Source organism: Nannobrachium achirus (genome assembly GCF_963921795.1).
Source record: "Nannobrachium achirus genome assembly, chromosome: 12".
Taxonomy (NCBI): domain Eukaryota; kingdom Metazoa; phylum Chordata; class Actinopteri; order Myctophiformes; family Myctophidae; genus Nannobrachium; species Nannobrachium achirus.
This window is the reverse complement of record NC_137832.1, coordinates 10605423-10624418: the sequence shown is the minus strand read 5'-3', so window position 1 is coordinate 10624418 and position 18996 is coordinate 10605423. Positions and strand designations below refer to the sequence as shown.

Here is an 18996-nt window from a genome sequence, read left to right as displayed (position 1 = left end):
GTCTGTATCATGTTACAATCGTGTCTGTATCATGTCAATATGTCAGTAGAATACACTACTGTGTGCCATTCTGAATGAAAAATCATCAATTCATAAATAAGACAGGAAATAGTGTATTCTACATTATTTAGGCTACTGAAGCCATAGTGCCAAGCCATAGAACTATCTGCCACAGATATTTCTTTTATCTGTGGCAGATATTTTTTTTTATCTGTATCTACCATCCACTTTGAATGGAAAAATATCTGGAGAAAGAGATTTTTTATCTGTTATCTGGCCCAGTGGGAATGGGCCTTTAGGCTGTATGAGCTTAGAACAATATGATGCTGGTGAGGTATCGATTTTTTTAGGCCTACCTGAGAGTCATAGATTCCATATTAATATCAAGTGGGTAAAAACATGGTATCAAACTGTATTTCCTGTTATTAAGCAGTCATGTTGTTGTATTTGTAGGCATTTTACAGTAGGCCTATAATTTAGGGGCGGCATAGCTCAGGGGTAGAGAAACCATTATTAGAGCACGAAGGGTTCCCGAAGGGTTCCCAGTTTGAATCCGGGCTCCCCCTGAGTTAATGTCGAAGAGTCCTTGAGCAAGACTCTGAACCCCTAATTGCTCCCGGTGAGTAGGTTGGTGCCTTGCATGGTTTCCTCCGCCACCGGTGTATGAATGTGTGCGTGAATGGGTGAATGTAATGCACAATCTCTGTAAAGCGCTTTGGATAAAAGCGCAATATAAATGCACCATTTAGTAGATCAGGATTATAAGTAACAAGGCCTAAAGCCTCGATCAGAGTCTGTGGTGAAGAGCTATCCAACGCAAATTTGAGGTGGATAGCTTTCCACCTCAAGTCAGAAAATAAGTGAAGGCCATCATAGTCCGTCACGGTGGAGTCCTATTCACCGTGACTGACTGGTCTAGATCGATCAATCAGTGAACGGGGTGAAGAGCCTATCTGTCTGAAAGTAAAAACAGAGAGATGTGTTGGGACTCGTGGTGGAAAGCTCTTCACCGCGAGGAATGACGTAACGTTGTAGTTTCATGACTCAAAAAGACTCAAAAAGACTACACCGCGGTGGATAGCCTTCCACCGCAGAGCCGACTCTGATCGAGGCTTTAGAGTCTATAAAACCAAGCTGACAATACAAGCCTATTTTAACATTTTTATATTTTGGGGTGATGATGGGGTCCTACCCGTAGACAATCTGTAAAGTAAACCCAACCAGTAGGTGGAAAATGGTTCAGGATTTGGCACTTGGCACTCACCTTTTCAGGGAAGGGGACATTTATGCAAATTATTGATGCAGAAACGTTATTGCAGTACAAGTAAAACCTGTGACAATCCATTTAATGGAGACGACATCTTAATGACGTAAAAGTAAAAACAATGTCACATTTTTTTTAGAGTAGGGTTTTCTAAAAAACAAAAGCTTGTTTTAAGGGTTTGCTCTCGCGCTCGATCATACTACAGCCTCACACAGCATCAACAGTAGTAGATCGACAAGCTCGAAGTGTTTTGAGCCTGTAGATCTGACACTTTTGCTTTGTTTAATTTGAATACTGAAAAGTAACAGTTTTGGACATGGGGTTGCAAATCTGACAGACACTATACTTTGTTGTCCGGTGTTCCTTATGCGTCTATGAAAGGAACACTATTGAATTCCATCTACATCAAATCTCTTTCACAGAAAATGGATGAATACATAAATCTACAAGCTATTATGTTTTCAACAAATGTTTGCCACAGGGGCGCTAGGGTTCATATGGCTTAAAACCTTGCTCCTCAGTGGTATAGAAATGGTTGTGTGACTTGGCAGGTAAGGATGAACTTGAGAGAAGATTAAGAACTCATTAAGTCATTTTAATGTCAAAACGTAATAATAACATTCCCGGATTACAGTATGGTGTCAAAAATAACATCTTCACACTGAAAGGCACTGACTTAGGAACACAGTTAACTAATTCTGAAAAAAAAAACAAAAAAAAACACCATTGATCATCATAATACACAGGATTGTGTATTTAATAACTTTATAGTCCTACACTCAAAACTTTTGATTCATTTCCGTGGCAAAGTGCCATGGCAAAGTGTCACAACTCACAACCTCTCACCCCACTAGCAGATGAATATTTCCATCAAGGAAATAAAACAATTATATTATTTTACAAGCATGTGAAACACAGGTAAAGTGTGATTGGTAAAGAAAGACAATTATTCTATTACACAAAAACAAAATGTTGCGCTTCCAAATTACCAACAGGTGGAGCTAAGGCCCATGCATAACATTGCCTGACAATACCAACACCAGGAAGTGGCAATAACTGGCAAAGTTATCCATTCAAGTATGCAGCAACTGGTGCTGCTGGCAAAACCTGGGCACAACTCCTTTCTTCTAAGTCACTCATTCACACTAAAATCCTCAGTGTGCATTTATCCATTTGTAACTCAAAGAACATGTACAAATGTGACGAACATAATGTAACTGTCGGGCAGAAACCTCATATCTCCAAGTTTCAAAATAGTATGTTCTATCGTAAATCTTTTATCATCGTAAATAAAGCCCTGCTTCATCATACAAGAGTGTTGCACAAAAGTAGAGAAAATAGGCAATCTACAAGCACACAACGCGCGTTTAGGTCTATTTTCACTAGTTTAAATCATTTTTAAAGTGATAAATACAAAATGAACGGTTTTGGACATGCAAGGTTTCCACCCGACAGCAACATAAATGGACTCTTGGTGAAATGTGTCTCAGAGTTCACTTGACATGAATGATATATAACTGTGTTCCCTTCACCATATGAGAATATCCAGGCATTACAGATAATTCAGATTTCTGAAACTGTACAGAATCACACCTGTGATGTACCATTATGTAAAAACAAAATAGGCAAATCACACATTGGGGTTTTCTTTTGTATCATGACCATGTCAAAACAACAGAAACGTATTTGGGACGATTTCTGTATAAAAAGTAAGTAAATTAAAGGAGTACTTGAAAAAAAGGTGCAATTTAGAGCACTTTTCTCTATCAATTACTGTTTGTATACTAGTCTCTGGAACCAGACTGTTGACACTATTTCCAAATGCTTCCGTCATACAGTGCAAAGGAAGCAACGATCTGGGAGTAAAGCGGATGTCCTGCCTCCTCCCGTCTCGTCTTAGCAGTCGCGCAAGTCAAGATCTAATCATATTATATAGCTTTCTGCTTACCAGAAATGGTAATTCAAAGATGTTTTAAAGATAAAATAAACTGTATTTTTGTGTACGGAAATGATAAAACTGATGACAAAATGACCAACAAAAATAACAAGGAAAATATGTTGGCTCATACACCACGTTTATCGCTCCTGTGAAATAAAGATTTAGTTGTAGGTCTAACTTTCTTCAATTCTTCAACATATCTTCAATTTAACATTAAACTCATGAAACGCTGGGAGAAGATAATAGGTGGAGTCGACTCTGACTGTGTGCAGCAGAGTATTATGGTCATAGACACCATAGAAAGCAAGACTTTGTGCAGACCTGTCTAAATAAACTCCTACTCTAGAGGTGAGGGGCCTGTTAATCTCAATGGTTTTATTATCATGTGAGAAAGTTTGTCTTACTGTAAATCAAAATCTAATCTTATTATATAGCTTGCTGCTTACCAGAAATGGGAATTCAAAGATGTTTTAAAGATAAAATAAATAGTATTTTTGTGTACGGAAATGACAAACCTACAAAAATAAGACCAAAAGGAAAATATCTGGCTCCTACACCACGTTGTTTATCGCTCCTGTGAAATAAAGATGTTGCTGTAGGAGGTCTAACTTTCTTCAAGTCTTCAACATATCTTCAATTTAGCATTATACTCAGGGCTAGGGTTAAACGCTGGGTAAAGACACCCTGTGCTGTGGACTGCGACACTGTGCAGCAGAGTTGCTTTTTGGCCATAGATGCCATAGAAAGCAAGCCTTTGTGCAGGCCTGTCTAAATAAACTCCTACTCTGGAGGTGAGGGGGCTGTTAATCTCAATGGTTTTGTTATCATGTGAGAATTTAAAGCCTGAACTGGAACAGTCCAAGCTCCAGGACTTGGCATTTCTTCCAATTTCACCCTCAACACCGTAACTGCGTCGTTTGATGTCCTCAGACGCAACAGCTATTTTAACAGAGCCAGAAGAATCCCACTCCACCTCCCAGTATTTAGATTCCCATGGGGTAGGCTTAGTGCACAACACCTGGCTCGAGTGGTAGATGAACTTCTTGTCCTTGTCTACTTCTGGCCGGTAGAAATCTGGGAAAGAGATGAATGGCAATTAGTCTAGTCACAGCTAGCAGCTTTATACTAGCACTAGATATACAGTAGGTCTTATGGTAAATAGGTTTACTCACATCGCATCATGTCCCTTCTGGTCGTGTCCTCAATTAATACCTGTTCCACTGTGAAGATGCATAGCGGATAAAAAAATAATTAATACATAAATATAAATATACACGCTTTACCTAGAGTGACTTACAGTAAGCAAGGTAAACACATACATTAAACCACACACAGTTTACAGTTTAGGCATTTAGCAGACGCTTTTAATCCAAAGCGACTTACAAAAAGCAGGTAATACACATCACTATAATAAGCAAGATAATGTCAGTAGATTAACAACAATATAACAATATATTATATCAATCTAGAAAATACAATAACATAGGTAGACCACGCACCTAATCAGTAAAAAACATCTAAAACCTAGAAAATGCTATCTACATCACTGATACATCTGGCTTCTCCAACATTACTTCTGAGACTCCAACATTCAATCCCTCATATACTGTGCACACCGCACGCACGCACGCACGCGCGCACACGCACACGCACACACACACACACACACACACACACACACACACACACACACACACACACACTTACCCTGACTTGTTATGTTGTTAAAGTCCTTCTGGAGGCATTCTGACACATGTTGATTGAGGTTGGAGAGCAATTTCTCTACAACGCCAAAGTAAGTGTGAGAACCAAAGTTCATGTGCAGATCTTGAGAACAGAGAGATGACAGATTCTATACAAAGGAGGGAAAAAAGGATGGAAATCAGGTCGGTTTGTCATTGTTTGCCAGGAATATTCATTGTTTAATGTTTGGCTTTTCGTGTTTGAAATAGAGGCTGAAGCCACCAGCCTCTTCATCAGACCCGGGTGGCTCGAAATGTTCTTTGTGCAGCAAATCTGGTGTGCGGGATCTTTTTCCTTATATATATGGCTTTTCAAATTTGACATTAATATTCATTATTCGATGACTTAACTCGTAATTGATGATGGGATGATGTAATATGAAGTCTGTGTGTAATTCACCATTCCAGTGATAGAGTTTAACTTCAATTTAACTTAGACTTAAGAGTTATCCAAGTTATGCAAGTTAACTTTCAACAGAAAATGAAATTACTTGGAAATGTCACATCATGTCTTGCAAAATACTCCAAACATGGAGAAGTTGATAATTCCCATGAATGTACTGATGTAACTCTTGAATCAAAGTGATGATGGAGGCACCATTACCAGTAGGAAATGAATAGGATCGTCAGTGTGAAACAGTTGGTCCAGCTCCTCATCGTTCTGCTTCAGTGTTTCAAGAAGATTCTCCAGCCTTCCCTCAAGCTGATCAGCTTCAGTAAGATTGGCTTGCTCTCGAGCTTTGATCAACTCCTTCAACTCTGACCACTTTGTTTCTAGTAAGGTGATCAACTCCATGAAGGTCTGGTCACTGGCATCCAGTGACGCCTTTACAGAATCCTGGTAAGAAAGATACACTGTATTGCTTAGGTGGTTCACAAAACGAAATCCTCTCACTTTAGCGTTGTAGTTGTTTTCCCTTCCTTTCACTAAGGTATATGTGTTATGTTGCAGAAGTGAATTTAGTTTGATCTACTTTATGATAATCCACACATTTTATTGATATTGTTTTATTTTTTTCAAATACAAAATTCCCAATTTCATTGCCACGTGTTTTTTTTCTACATCTCTACGGGAGCTTGCGTCTCTCAAGTGCATTCTGCTGTAAAAGCTACTTTTGTACAAGCTGATGTCTAACAGTCTGCAATCACCTGTCACATTACATATGGCTGTGCTAGTCCTGCATTAAAAATGTAATCTTGGAGTAACGGCCCACCACATGCCTCATGTTCTCATTTCTTTATCAGTTTCATATTGTAGGCCTGCAACTCTTACTATGTATGGATATAATACACAGTAGGGCATTAACCAAAAAGTCGACAAGTCGACTCAGTCGACTTCATTACACAAGTCGACTCCCACCAGGATAAGTCGAAAGTCAAATAAAAAAGTGTTTTTTGATCATTATTTTTGCTCCATGTGTACGTGTGTACAACATTCAAACCGTAGTATTGCTTATTGTCAAGGAAAGAATGTTTCTATCCTTTTCCAACTGTGTTTTTTCAATGGGATTGAGAACAGGGTTTGGGGTTTTGTCCCCCCGTTCACGCTCAGTGTGATGACGTCATCAAACAATAAAGTCGACTTCAACTCAACTTTTTACTGAGTCAAGTCAACTTCCAAAAATCACAAGTCGTTATTGCCCTACTACACAGTGAGTGTAATTAGGCCTACTTATTTATAAATATAGAATAACTTGTTCTGTACTCACTTTAAAAGGTTCCACAGCCCCTCTTAACTGGTCCAGTTCCTTCTCTCGCTGTTTGATCTGTTGCTTGAAAGTTGTACTTAATTCTCTCTGTGGATAAGAGGAACATAATGTAAGGTTACAATGTCTACATAATATAATAAGGGAGGTCCCGTTTTTTTTATTGAGGGGTGTTACTGGAAAAATTGTATAAGCCCTGATATAAAATGCCATGGCCCTCCCTCTCAATTGGGGGAAAAATCAATGACCCTCCCCTGGCATTAAACAAAAAATGATTGACCCTCCCCTAAAAACATGATATTTACCACAGTAAAATCTAAAACTTTAACTTATAGTCAGGGCTGTCGCGGTTAGGAATTTCTGGAGACGATTAATCATCATACAAAATAACTGCGATTGACGAATAGGCTATTGTCTATTTCCCCTCCTTCATTAGGCTATAGGCTATGTACCAGTACCACTATGATAGTATGAGCTTTGATAATCCACATACTGTAATCCTTAATGAAGGAAATGATCACTTTAATTGCTTTTTGAAAACCAAGAAAGATTAAAATGTTAGAGAGGGACTAGTGGAAAAAGAGATCAATCCAGTTGCGTTCGGGTGTTGCGCTCTGAAAATAGCAGATCTACAAGCTCAGAACGCGTCGCGTTGACGGGCTAGACCAGCTGCTGTTGGACTACTGCTGTTTTATTTCCCAGTTCGGCGTATTGTTGTGGGCGGTGGATCTGTAGATTTGTTGTATTAACAGCACGTCTATATATGGACTGAAATAAAAGGATATATAACCAACACGGTATGGAAGCCGGTGAAAATCGTCTGTGTGCGCGTGTGCCCTCTGCCTCTCTCCACCCCAACTTTCCCCCGGGATAGGAGACGCAGGGCTGGGGAGCTTCCAGTCATGTTATCTGGTTCTCACCGGAGCTGGCCAGCTGGGTGCAGCAGAGGCTGACCGTGGACTAAGCACACACCCAAAAAACTAATAGTAACGTTTTTAAACTAGCAGAGAAGTAGGTCGATAGACAGACAACAAACTAAACAATTAGTTTAAAACAGCTACATTCGCCTGCCGAGGTGGCCGTGAGGACAGCCCGTTTCCCCCTGTGTGTGCGCTCTGTTGTGACTTGTGAGAGAGCCGTGGTGGGGAGGAATGTGAGGAATGCGGCATGGTTCTCCCTCTCTCTCTGACGCGCACGCACACACTGAACTGACTTCTGTGAAGCGCGTCAGCATAGCTCGGCTGTACCATTGAAGAGAAAGCAGAGGGGGGTTACGGGGGTATCACTGACTATTGTATTTTACTACAGCGTTCCTTAATTAAATAATAGTATTATTGAAAGGAACGCTGTAGTAAAATACATATAGGCCTATAAAAACCCGGACTATTTTTAATTCAAAATCACATGACCCTCCCCGAGATTAAATTAAAATAGCATCACCCTCCAGGAGATTAAAATCAAAATAGCATGGCCCTCCCCTAAAATCCTCCATGGGGGTGGTGGTCATTTTTAACGATACGTCCCTAACATCTCTAAATAATTTGAGTGCATTCCAATAACCTTCTAATATCCCATTGAAATCGCATCTCTAGCGGTACTTCCGAGCGCCCATTGACTTGCATTGAGAACCTATAGCGCGAGAGTCGGCAAGATGGCAATAAACATGAATACTGACTCAAGGCATTATGTGCCGCAGGCATGTAGCGGGGAAAAAAGGACTTTCGAGGGAGAAAAATAAGTGGATTAACAATTCATCTGTCTGAAGCCCTGGTCGGGTAGGACAAGTGGAGACTAAATGGATTATCTAACAACTGGACCACTGTTTGGGGGAGAAAATAAGTACTTTTAAGTGATAAAAAACTTCACTTTCACTGAATGTGTGTTAGGTCAAAGTAAACCAAGTGAGCCTGATATGGCAATCACTTCAATTACTTCAAAACACTTGAAGCAAGCAAACAGCGCCATCCAGCGTCACTTTACACCACTTTTCACCAAAGAAAATGGAAATGTTGACCGCTGGACTGCCATAAAGAGGTTGAACTGCCGTTAAATCCCATCCCCTCCGGTCAAAGCTAACTCACTAGAAATTGATGTATTTTTTTCATTGATTGTTAGCTCTGGTCCAGACTGACACTCTGACAGGCGGCTGGCTAAAAGACTAGACCAGGATTTCTGTACCCCTACGAGGGCTAAACTTCAGTCAAAATAAACGAAACTACTTTGCTACTCACCTAAAGTCTATTTTCTATGGTGGGAAACCTCTCAGCACCCCTGAAACTCTGTAAAATACGCTAATTTGTGTCATGAAATAAAACACATCCAACTTGAACCCGCTTATTTCCGGGTTGTGTCTGCGGTGGCTCGAGGTGGGTGCATTTTATTTCATGACAAAAATAGTGTATTTTACAGAGTGGGTGGGGTGCTGAGAGGTTTCCCACTGCGGAGAATAGACTTTCTACAATGCAAAACTACCTTTGGTTAGGTGAGTAGCGAAGTAGTTTAGTTTATTTTGACTCAAGTTGAGCCCTCGCAGGGGCTGAGAAACCTGTCAGAGTGTAAGTGCAGCAGACGCTCTGGACCAGAGCTCGAATAACGTCAGATTAACCGTAAGAAACGCACTCGCCCAGAATTCCCCTTGATTCATAAACTAGACCTCCAGACCACAAAAACACAGCTGTATGCCCCTTACCTGTTTCTCAGTCTTGGCTGCAGCTGCCGTGATGATGTCGTGGCCCTTGTGGTCATCTATGATGCACAGAGGACAGACACACACCTGGTCGGTGCGACACCACACCTCCAGAGGCTTGTTGTGCTTGGAGCAGATCATGTCCTCCAGTTGAGCCACCGCTTCGACCACCTTGTGTCTTTTACCCGAGTGGAGCTCCTCGTGTCGGTTGAAATGAGCCTCGCAGTAGGACGCCAGGCAGTCCAGACACGACTTGTCGGCCTTGCGTTTCCTCCCGATGCAGGCCGTGCACTCCACCTCCCCGGGAGGGACGCGTTGTCGCGGAGTCTCCTCGCCTGTACCCAAAGGGGATAACGTAAAGTACATTCAGTAACATTTTTTTTTTCTCCATTTGTCATAACTTTATAGATGACAGATTCTATAAATGTAGAGGGGGGGGGGGGATGGAAATCAGGTCGGTTTGTCATTATTTGCCATGAATATTCATTATTTAATGTTTAGCTTTTCATATTTGAAATAGAGTCTGAAACACAGCCAAAAGGGCACAAACATCTGAGGCCGTCTAGGCTGGGTGCTGGACAAAAAAAGAAACAGAAAAAGGTCTGCACACCAAATGTGCTGCTCCCAAAGATACAGTTTACTCTGTAATGTTTGGAGCCACCGGCCTCTTCCTCAGACCCAGGTGGCTCGAAACGTTCTTTGTGCAGCAAATCTGGTGTGCAGGCTCTTTTTTTCTTATATATATGGCTATACTTCTATTCCACTGCATCTCACAGGTGAATATTGTACTTTTACTCTGCAAAAATTTGAAAACTTGAGTCACTAGTCATTTGGCAGATTTAGATTACCATTAGGACCTACAAAACATTTAACATGCAATTAAGACCCATTTTATACCCTGGCAAAGTTTGATGCATGATGAGATACTTTTACTCTTGGTACTTTAATTACATTATGATGACAACAACTGTGTACTTTTACTCAAGTAAAGTTTTGAATACAGGACTTGCGTTGACTGTTTTTGACATATTCTTTTTTATTGTGCCTTGCTCTTTTTGACTGTACACAACAGTACTTTTTTGTAAACCTTAAACTGCTGTGCTGCCTCTGGGCAACTGAATTTTCCCCTTGGGATAATAAAAGTATCTATCTATCTATCTATCTATCTATCTATCTATCCATCTGCCCCTTTTCGACTGCAGCTTTAGCAGCACACTACACGGCACCACACCGCACTACATCAAAATATCTACATTTTCCATTACACAAAAGTACCCCTATCAGTAAGAAACAAATTTACCTTTTTAACTGTGATAATAATATAATATACATTTGTATTACAATTATCCTAAATTATAATACACTATAATGGATTATAACAGTGGTTATAACACAGTAGAATCTATTATCATGTATTACAACTATATCCTGGTGGTCTAAAAATGAAAAGTCAGTGAGTGATCAGTCATTATGAAGTATTTGGCCCTGTTTGGCCTAGCTCAGACCTACTCTAGATTGAATAATTTTTAGTGCCGTGTTTAGTACCGCTTTCACACCACTCTACCCAGGTCCTTGTAGTGGAAAACCTGCAAGTGGGCAGTGTGGAGTGGTGTGGTGTTGGGCCATGTCATTGGAAAAGGGGCTTATCTATTACATATTCAGCAGAGATATTCAGAGAGAGTATACTTCCACCACTACCTGTAGCGCGGAGTTTCTCCACCATCTCAGCCAGCAAGGGGTTTCTGCACACCACGGGCCTCGGGGAGAAAGTCATCCTGCACTGAGGACACCTGTACCCCTGCCTGGGCCTGTCCTCCTGGTCCCAGCAGGCTGTGATGCAGCCCAGACAGTAGTTGTGTCCACAGGGTATGGTAGAGGGGTCCTTCAGCAGACGCAGACAGATGGCACAGGTGAAGCGGTCCTGAGACACGGAGATGTTGGACTCCTTGTTGTCCTCTTCAGCCATCGCTGCTGGATTCTCCTTCTCCTCCTTCTTTTTCTTCTTCTTGGGGGGCATTGGATTTGCTGCTGTTTTATGTGCTTCTGAGCACTAATAGTAGCTGATATTAGACTTAGAAGCTCAGAAGACACGCGTGATAGTGGAATGGTTGTACACACTTGTTGCGAACAGGTTGCGAAGACGAGCTGGGGAAAGAAAGTGCACAACATACACATCCGGGTCTACCATGTCTTAGAGATGGGACGTTGGCGAACGAATCGAGTCTTTTGAACGGCTCTTTGAAATGAACGATGGGGTCCGGTTCGCAGTAGCTGTACTCAAATTCTTTACTTGTAATGTTGAAATACTCTGCCACAAGTAGAAGTTCGGAATTCAAAATGTATAGTAGGCTACACAAGTATTGGTATGTAGGTCTACTTAAAGTAAGTAGAAAGTTCTCATTATGCAGAATGTCCCATTTCACAAGTTTTCCAATGAATAAAATGTAGAAAATCTTTGCATAGAGGAAGCAAGCATGGCTCCATTTCTCTTCTCTTCTCTGGACAATTTTACCGGGTGCACGGTCGGGAACGTAACTTTAAACAAGAGAATACCAGCACTCACGGGACAATCATTTAAGGCACTTTTATTATAATTATTATTATGTTGGCATGGCACGCCGCAGAGTAAAAACAACGTACGCGTTTCGGCGTGTAGCCTTCCTCAGCGTTGTATCAATGATACAACGCTGAGGAAGGCTACACGCCTGGTGCTGGTATTCTCTTGTTTAAAATGTAGAAAAATCATTGCAACGCATTGTGAGCTTGTAGATCGGCTATTTTCAAATGGCAAAAATGTATATAGGCCTATGGCAGAAATGTATATAGGGTTTAAGTAGCCTAATCTGTAACGATAAATTCATAATACAAATCTACAAATAACTAAAATGAGCCAGTCTTTTGAACGGCTCTTAGAAAGGAACGGATCCCAGAGATCCGGCTCACTTCAAAGAACTATAAATCCCATCTCTAACCATATCTTTCCTGTTCTGGTCATTTCAAAATAAAGCCTTCACAATAACAGAACGGTGGTAAAAACAAACTACAATACAATTATTTCAAGCAAAACTTGAAATAATTGTCATATAATAAACTTAACTTGTCATTTGAGGAATTAATAATACAATGTTATAATGACCAATGTAATTATTCGAAGGTAGAGTATAAAACATGGCAAAAAGTCCACAGTATTTTATTTTAGAAAAGCCCATTGGATTAGCTTGTTTAAAGTGACAATAGCGCCTTCTCTGGACAGGAGGTACATCTGGTGGGATTTTCTTATGGAAAATATTACTCAATTCTGGTAACACTTTTTTATGCAACTTAAAGGCAGTGCAAGTGGTTCGTTACACTTACTAATACAGCACTAACAATGTTTTTGATGCTACTACTACAACACTCTTAAAGGAGTAGTTCGCTCCCAAAATGTTTTTTTATTTTATTTTTATTATTAATTATTCACATGGAGACTTGAGATCAATAACATGTTTTGCTTTTTACTGACAAAAATGTTATTATAGTAAATGTACCCCCAAATGCATCTGTGTCCCCATCTGGAATCAATGGGGGTAAATTTTGTATAATCAATTTGTTGTCTTAGGAATGCAATGAATAAAAAAAATATATATACAGTATATTCTCCATAAGTCTCCATGGCGAGAATAATCAATAGAAGAAAATCCATGAATTTAATAAGTTACTGACCGAATATGAACAGGTACGTTGTTCCAGTCAGCTTTAAACATTTGTCGCCAACTGCATTGGATACATCATGGTCAGTATCATGTCAGTGTCAGTATAATGGTCAGTATCATGTCAGTGTCATGGTCAGTATCATGTCAGTGTCATGGTCAGTATCATGTCAGTGTCATGGTCAGTATCATGTCAGTATCATGTCAGTGTCATGGTCAGTATCATGTCAGTATCATGGTCAGTATCATGTCAGTATCATGTCAGTGTCATGGTCAGTATCATGTCAGTATCATGTCAGTGTCATGGTCAGTATCATGTCAGTATCATGTCAGTGTCATGGTCAGTATCATGTCAGTATCATGTCAGTGTCATGGTCAGTATCATGTCAGTATCATGGCAGTGTCATGGTCAGTATCATGTCAGTATCATGTCAGTGTCATGGTCAGTATCATGTCAGTATCATGTCAGTGTCATGGTCAGTATCATGTCAGTATCATGGTCAGTATCATGTCAGTATCATGGCAGTGTCATGGTCAGTATCATGTCAGTATCATGTCAGTGTCATGGTCAGTATCATGTCAGTGTCATGGTCAGTATCATGTCAGTATCATGTCAGTGTCATGGTCAGTATCATGTCAGTATCATGGCAGTGTCATGGTCAGTATCATGTCAGTATCATGTCAGTGTCATGTCAGTGTCATGGTCAGTATCATGTCAGTATCATGGTCAGTGTCATGGTCAGTGTCATGGTCAGTATCATGTCAGTATCATGTCAGTGTCATGGTCAGTATCATGTCAGTATCATGGTCAGTGTCATGGTCAGTATCATGTCAGTGTCATGCTTAGTATCATGGTCAGTATTAGGGTTGCAACGAATGGAAACTTATTGGCGTAATTCCAATACCGAATGGCAGAATATGATTATTGTTTACATTTCTTTTTAAACATTTTACCCAGGGGGCAAACCAGCCTTTTTTTAGGAAACCTGCATTTGCCCCGACATACAAAGTTGTCCACCAGAAATATTATCTATGACCCAGTAGGATCACAACCTATATGGACAACCCGGTCAATTTGTACAACAAAGTCCAATATGGCCGCCTTTAGTTTTAATGGGGGGTGAATAGGGCAAAATTTTAAACTGAGGGATATTTCCACGAAACTTCACAGGTTGATCAATGGTATACATATGAAAATTTTTTGTATTGCAAGTTTCCATGAAATCCAATATGGCCGCCACAATATGGCCGCCATAATGTAAGGACCCAGAAAATAGGTTTTGCATAACTTCTGAACAAGATGAGCTAGAAACGCAAACTTGGTGTCTATTTCATGGTGTCTGACCATGGGAGACTCAATGTAATAGCTAATTGTATTATTGGGTGTGTCTGGACCTTTATTGTGCATATTTGCAAGATGGTGGACTCCCAAAATAGAGCTTTAACATAATTTCTACCATGATTGTTGACTGCTTTTGCAAATACAAGCAATATGAATCCATTTGCTAAGATTTATGGCACAGAAGGGACTTATACCTGTATTATTCTTGAGTTTGCATGTTGTCAAAATGGCTGTAAACGAGATATTATATTTCCTGTCCGATTCTACTGTATGTAGTTGTAGCAATGACTTCAGATAAAATCAGAGACCAAAACAATGTATCTTAGAAATATGTTTTTAATTAAAAAAAAGAAAAAAAGAGAGATCATCTCAATGAAATGAATGCAACTGCCTTTTTGGGTCTTTCACACATAGACATGCACATGCTTTCCAACAACTTCAGCTTCAGGGAAATTAAAAAAATTGCTAGTCACTATCACTGTCATGTGTACCTATCCTGCTGCATCTTGTCTCCAGTCCTTGGCAACGACACCCCACGTAGCATGCAATTCCCTTCTTCGCACATGAACAATTTTTCTGGCAGCCTTTGATACAGCTACATGATATTGCCTTGTCCATTGATATAGGCCAGGCTGGCTCTGTAGATGGACAGGGGACTGCCTTCCCATCACTGAGAGACCATCCATATTCAGTGAAGCAAGGGATGTCTGGCTTCGCGATGTGTGCAGTTTTATCTATTATGGCTGCTAGAGCAGCTCTTTTCAGGTGCAGGCCAAAGGCATTTTCTGTAGGTGGCAGCAGCTTCAACAGGGTTGATCGGTTATTTAGGAACTTGTACACTCTCAGCTTTGCCAGGTCAAAGTCCTCCGAATGGTCAGCTTTTGATGCATATACAGCTATTGTGAGGTCTCTAGCCTGATTCTTGACATCCTCTGAGAGGGAATAAGAGGAATTTTCACCAAACTCCTGAAGTGCAGGGAGATCTAGACCCATGCTGGTCTTGAACCATGCCTTCTTTCCAGTGAAAAAGGGATAGCTGCTGGTATCTCTGCCACTCAGGCTGTGAATAAAGGGCAGGGCACGACACTGTGCGAGTCCAAGGGCTGAGACCATGTGATGGATAGGAAGAATATGCATCCTGCTCTGTTCTCACCCACAGCTCTGGAAGGTCTAGGAGGTGGGTGGCAGCATGATATAGGCACATGATGATGATGTCTGTGTCATTAGCATGGATGACAACTCTGTCAACTTTGTGAGCCTGGACACTGTAGATGGTGTGTAGAATTACCCTTGTGTCGGCCTCCTGTTGTGTTGACTCTAGTGCAGGGACATAAACAACACACCACACTCCTTGTCTCTTCTTTAAATCCTCCACTCAGGTAAAGATGGGTTGTACCAAGAGCAGACTTAAGTGTCTCATTTTGACACCATTCTTCACAGAGGAATCTTAGAAGGTTTGCTTTGTTTTCAGAGACAGCAAACAACTCTTGAGGATCAGGAGCTGTATATTGTGCAGAGACTTCATATTCTTTTGCAGGTTTTGAATGGACATACCTGTGTTCCTGCTCAGCTGTCTTAAGACTGGGTCCACTGTACCGGTCACAGCAAAAGTGTATGATGTCTGTGTTCTTTACCAGGCTCACAAAGTTGACAGAGTTGTCATCCATGCTAATGACACAGACATCATCATCATGTGCCTATATCATGCTGCCACCCACCTCCTAGACCTTCCAGAGCTGTGGGTGAGAACAGAGCAGGATGCATATCTTCCTATCCATCACATGGTCTCAGCCCTTGGACTCGCACAGTGTCATGCCCTGCCCTTTATTCACAGCCTGAGTGGCAGAGATACCACCAGCTATCCCTTTTTCACTGGAAAGAAGGCATGGTTCAAGACCAGCATGGGTCTAGATCTCCCTGCACTTCAGGAGTTTGGTGAAAATTCCTCTTATTCCCTCTCAGAGGATGTCAAGAATCAGGCTAGATACCTCACAATAGCTGTATATGCATCAAAAGCTGACCATTCGGAGGACTTTGACCTGGCAAAGCTGAGAGTGTACAAGTTCCTAAATAACCGATCAACCCTGTTGAATCTGCTGCCACCTACAGAAAATGCCTTTGGCCTGCACCTGAAAAGAGCTGCTCTAGCAGCCATAATAGATAAAACTGCACACATCGCGAAGCCAGACATCCCTTGCTTCACTGAATATGGATGGTCTCTCAGTGATGGGAAGGCAGTCCCCTGTCCATCTACAGAGCCAGCCTGGCCTATATCAATGGACATGGCAATATCATGTAGCTGTATCAAAGGCTGCCAGAAAAACTGTTCATGTGCGAAGAAGGGAATTGCATGCTACTTGGGGTGTCGTTGCCAAGGACTGGAGACAAGATGCAGCAGGATAGGTACACATGACAGTGATAGTGACTAGCAATTATTTGCATTATAATGCAGCCTGTTTTAATCATGTGTTCATTATAATTTCCCTGAAGCTGAAGTTGTTGGAAAGCATGTGCATGTCTATGTGTGAAAGACCCAAAAAGGCAGTTGCATTCATTTCATTGAGATAATCTCTCTTTTTTTCTTTTTTTTTTAATTAAAAAAGTATTTCTAAGATACATTGTTTTGGTCTCTGATTTTATCTGAAGTCATTGCTACAACTACATACAGTAGAATCGGACAGGAAATATAATATCTTGTTTACAGCCATTTTGACAACATGCAAACTCAAGAATAATACAGGTATCAGTCCCTTCTGTGCCATAAATCTTAGCAAATGGATTCATATTGCTTGTATTTGCAAAAGCAGTCAACAATCATGGTAAAAATTATGTTAAAGCTCTATTTTGGGAGTCCACCATCTTGCAAATATGCACAATAAAGGTCCAGACACACCCAATAATAAAATTAGCTATTCCATTGAGTCTCCCATGGTCATACACCATGAAATCGACACCAAGTTTGCGTTTCTAGCTCATCTGGTTCAGAAGTTAGAGGCAAAACCTATTTTCTGGGTCCTTACATTATGGCGGCCATATTGTGGCGGCCATATTGGATTTCATGGAAACTTGCAATACAAAAAATGTTCATATGTATACCATTGGTCAACCTGTGAAGTTTCGTGGAAATATCCCTCAGTTTAAAATTGTGCCCTATTCACCCCCCATTAAAACTAAAGGCGGCCATATTGGACTTTGTTGTACAAATTGACCGGGTTGTCCATATAGGTTGTGATCCTACTGGGTCATAGATAATATTTCTGGTGAACAACTTTGTATGTCGGGGCAAATGCAGCACACCTTCCTTTGCCCCCTGGGTATTTGTGTGTACAATTGCGGTCATGGCTGTGCCTCTTTTGTAGAGCTACATGTGTAACTATTGTGTAGTAAATTAGTAATAAAAGACAATATGTTTCAAAACATTAGCATGCCATACAGTTGAATTATTGCATGTTAAAGAAACATCAATTAAAGAATACTGATGATTATAATGCCTGAGTCATGGTCAGTATCATGGGCAGTGTTTTGCAGAAAATAGATGATCTACAAGTTGTTAATTACACCTGCTGTTTTCACCAAATGTTTGCCACAGGGGCGCTAGGATTATAACTTTGCTCCTCAGCGGTATAGAAATGGTTGTGACTTGTCATGTAAGGATAAACTTGAGAGAGGAAAATTAAGAATTCAGTCATTTTAATGTTAAAACATTTCTGAGCAGTAATTTTACAGAGCTATGAACATTGTGATAATGCATCTCAGGGTCTGTGATGAAACATTCCCGAATCAGTAGCATAAGAAATAACATCATCTTTCATACTGAAAGTCACTGACTTTGGATCACAGTTGTAATGCTGAAAAACCTAAAACAGCGTTGATCATCATAATACAGAAGATTTACAGATTACGTTTTCTGTTTTTAATCATATCTAACTTTATAGGCCTAAAAGATTTAAAACAAGTAGATTATTTTACAAGCATATGAAAATGTGTCACGATTCGATAAAGACAAATATTCTATTACACAAAACCTTATTGCATATAGTGCTTCCAAATGACCACCACCAGGTAGTGCTAAGAAGCAATATATTCCCATGCATAACAGTATTCTCTGACAATATGAACACCAGGAAGTGGCAATAATTGGCAAAGAATTCAAATATGCAGCAACTGGTGCCGTTCACTGTGGTGCTGTTGGCAAAACCTTTGCACAACTCCTTTCTTCTAGTCCAGGGGTCTTCAACAGGGGGTCCGGGACCCCTAGGGGGTCCTCAGAGTTACTTCAGGGGGGCCGCCAAATATTTGTGTGATAGGATAATTATTTTAAATGAACAACTTGAACCCTTGCATCCCTATTCTGAGGAGAACTTTCGACAAAAATAGCAGATCTACAAGCTCGCAACGCCGCGCAGCGCAAGGCGTTGAGAGCTTGTAGAGCTGCTATTTTTGGCAAATAGGTTTGGTGTAGAGTGAAAAGGTCACATTTACTAAGTATCGGTGATTTAAGTGGTTAAATGTCATAGACTGATGACAGTGCTTTCATAAAATCTATGGGTCCCTGCTTTATCTTCCTTTCAGTTAGGGGGTCCTTGGCCTGAAAATGTTGAAGACCCCTGTTCTAGTCAATCATTCAC

At 40.6% G+C, this 18996-nt stretch overlaps 2 protein-coding genes across 3 annotated transcripts in view; both read right to left on the bottom strand.

Moving 5' to 3' along the window:
• Positions 1–2539: 2539 nt before the first annotated feature.
• On the bottom strand, positions 2540–11392 carry LOC308296403 (E3 ubiquitin-protein ligase TRIM47-like). 2 transcript variants are annotated; one of them, XM_080739680.1, is made up of 7 exons: positions 11024–11392; positions 9341–9672; positions 6655–6741; positions 5550–5783; positions 4911–5055; positions 4376–4423; positions 2540–4277 (listed from the first exon to the last, which is right to left on the bottom strand). In XM_080739680.1, exons 1-7 carry the CDS (start codon positions 11352–11354, stop codon positions 3826–3828), a joined length of 1629 nt encoding a protein of 542 aa, XP_080595806.1. In that variant the 5' UTR covers positions 11355–11392; the 3' UTR covers positions 2540–3825. The 2 variants fall into 2 exon arrangements, with proteins under 2 accessions (XP_080595806.1, XP_080595807.1); XM_080739681.1 differs by having other exon boundaries at positions 11036–11392.
• Positions 11393–11417: 25 nt separating this feature from the next.
• LOC308294928 (E3 ubiquitin-protein ligase TRIM47-like) overlaps positions 11418–18996 on the bottom strand; it is a gene marked incomplete at its 3' end in the record, with an annotated part of 16076 nt that continues 8497 nt past the window's right edge. The window contains exon 7 of the mRNA XM_080737867.1: positions 11418–11482. Within this exon, the coding sequence (XP_080593993.1) occupies positions 11418–11482 (65 nt within the window). The remainder of the gene's footprint in view (positions 11483–18996) is intronic.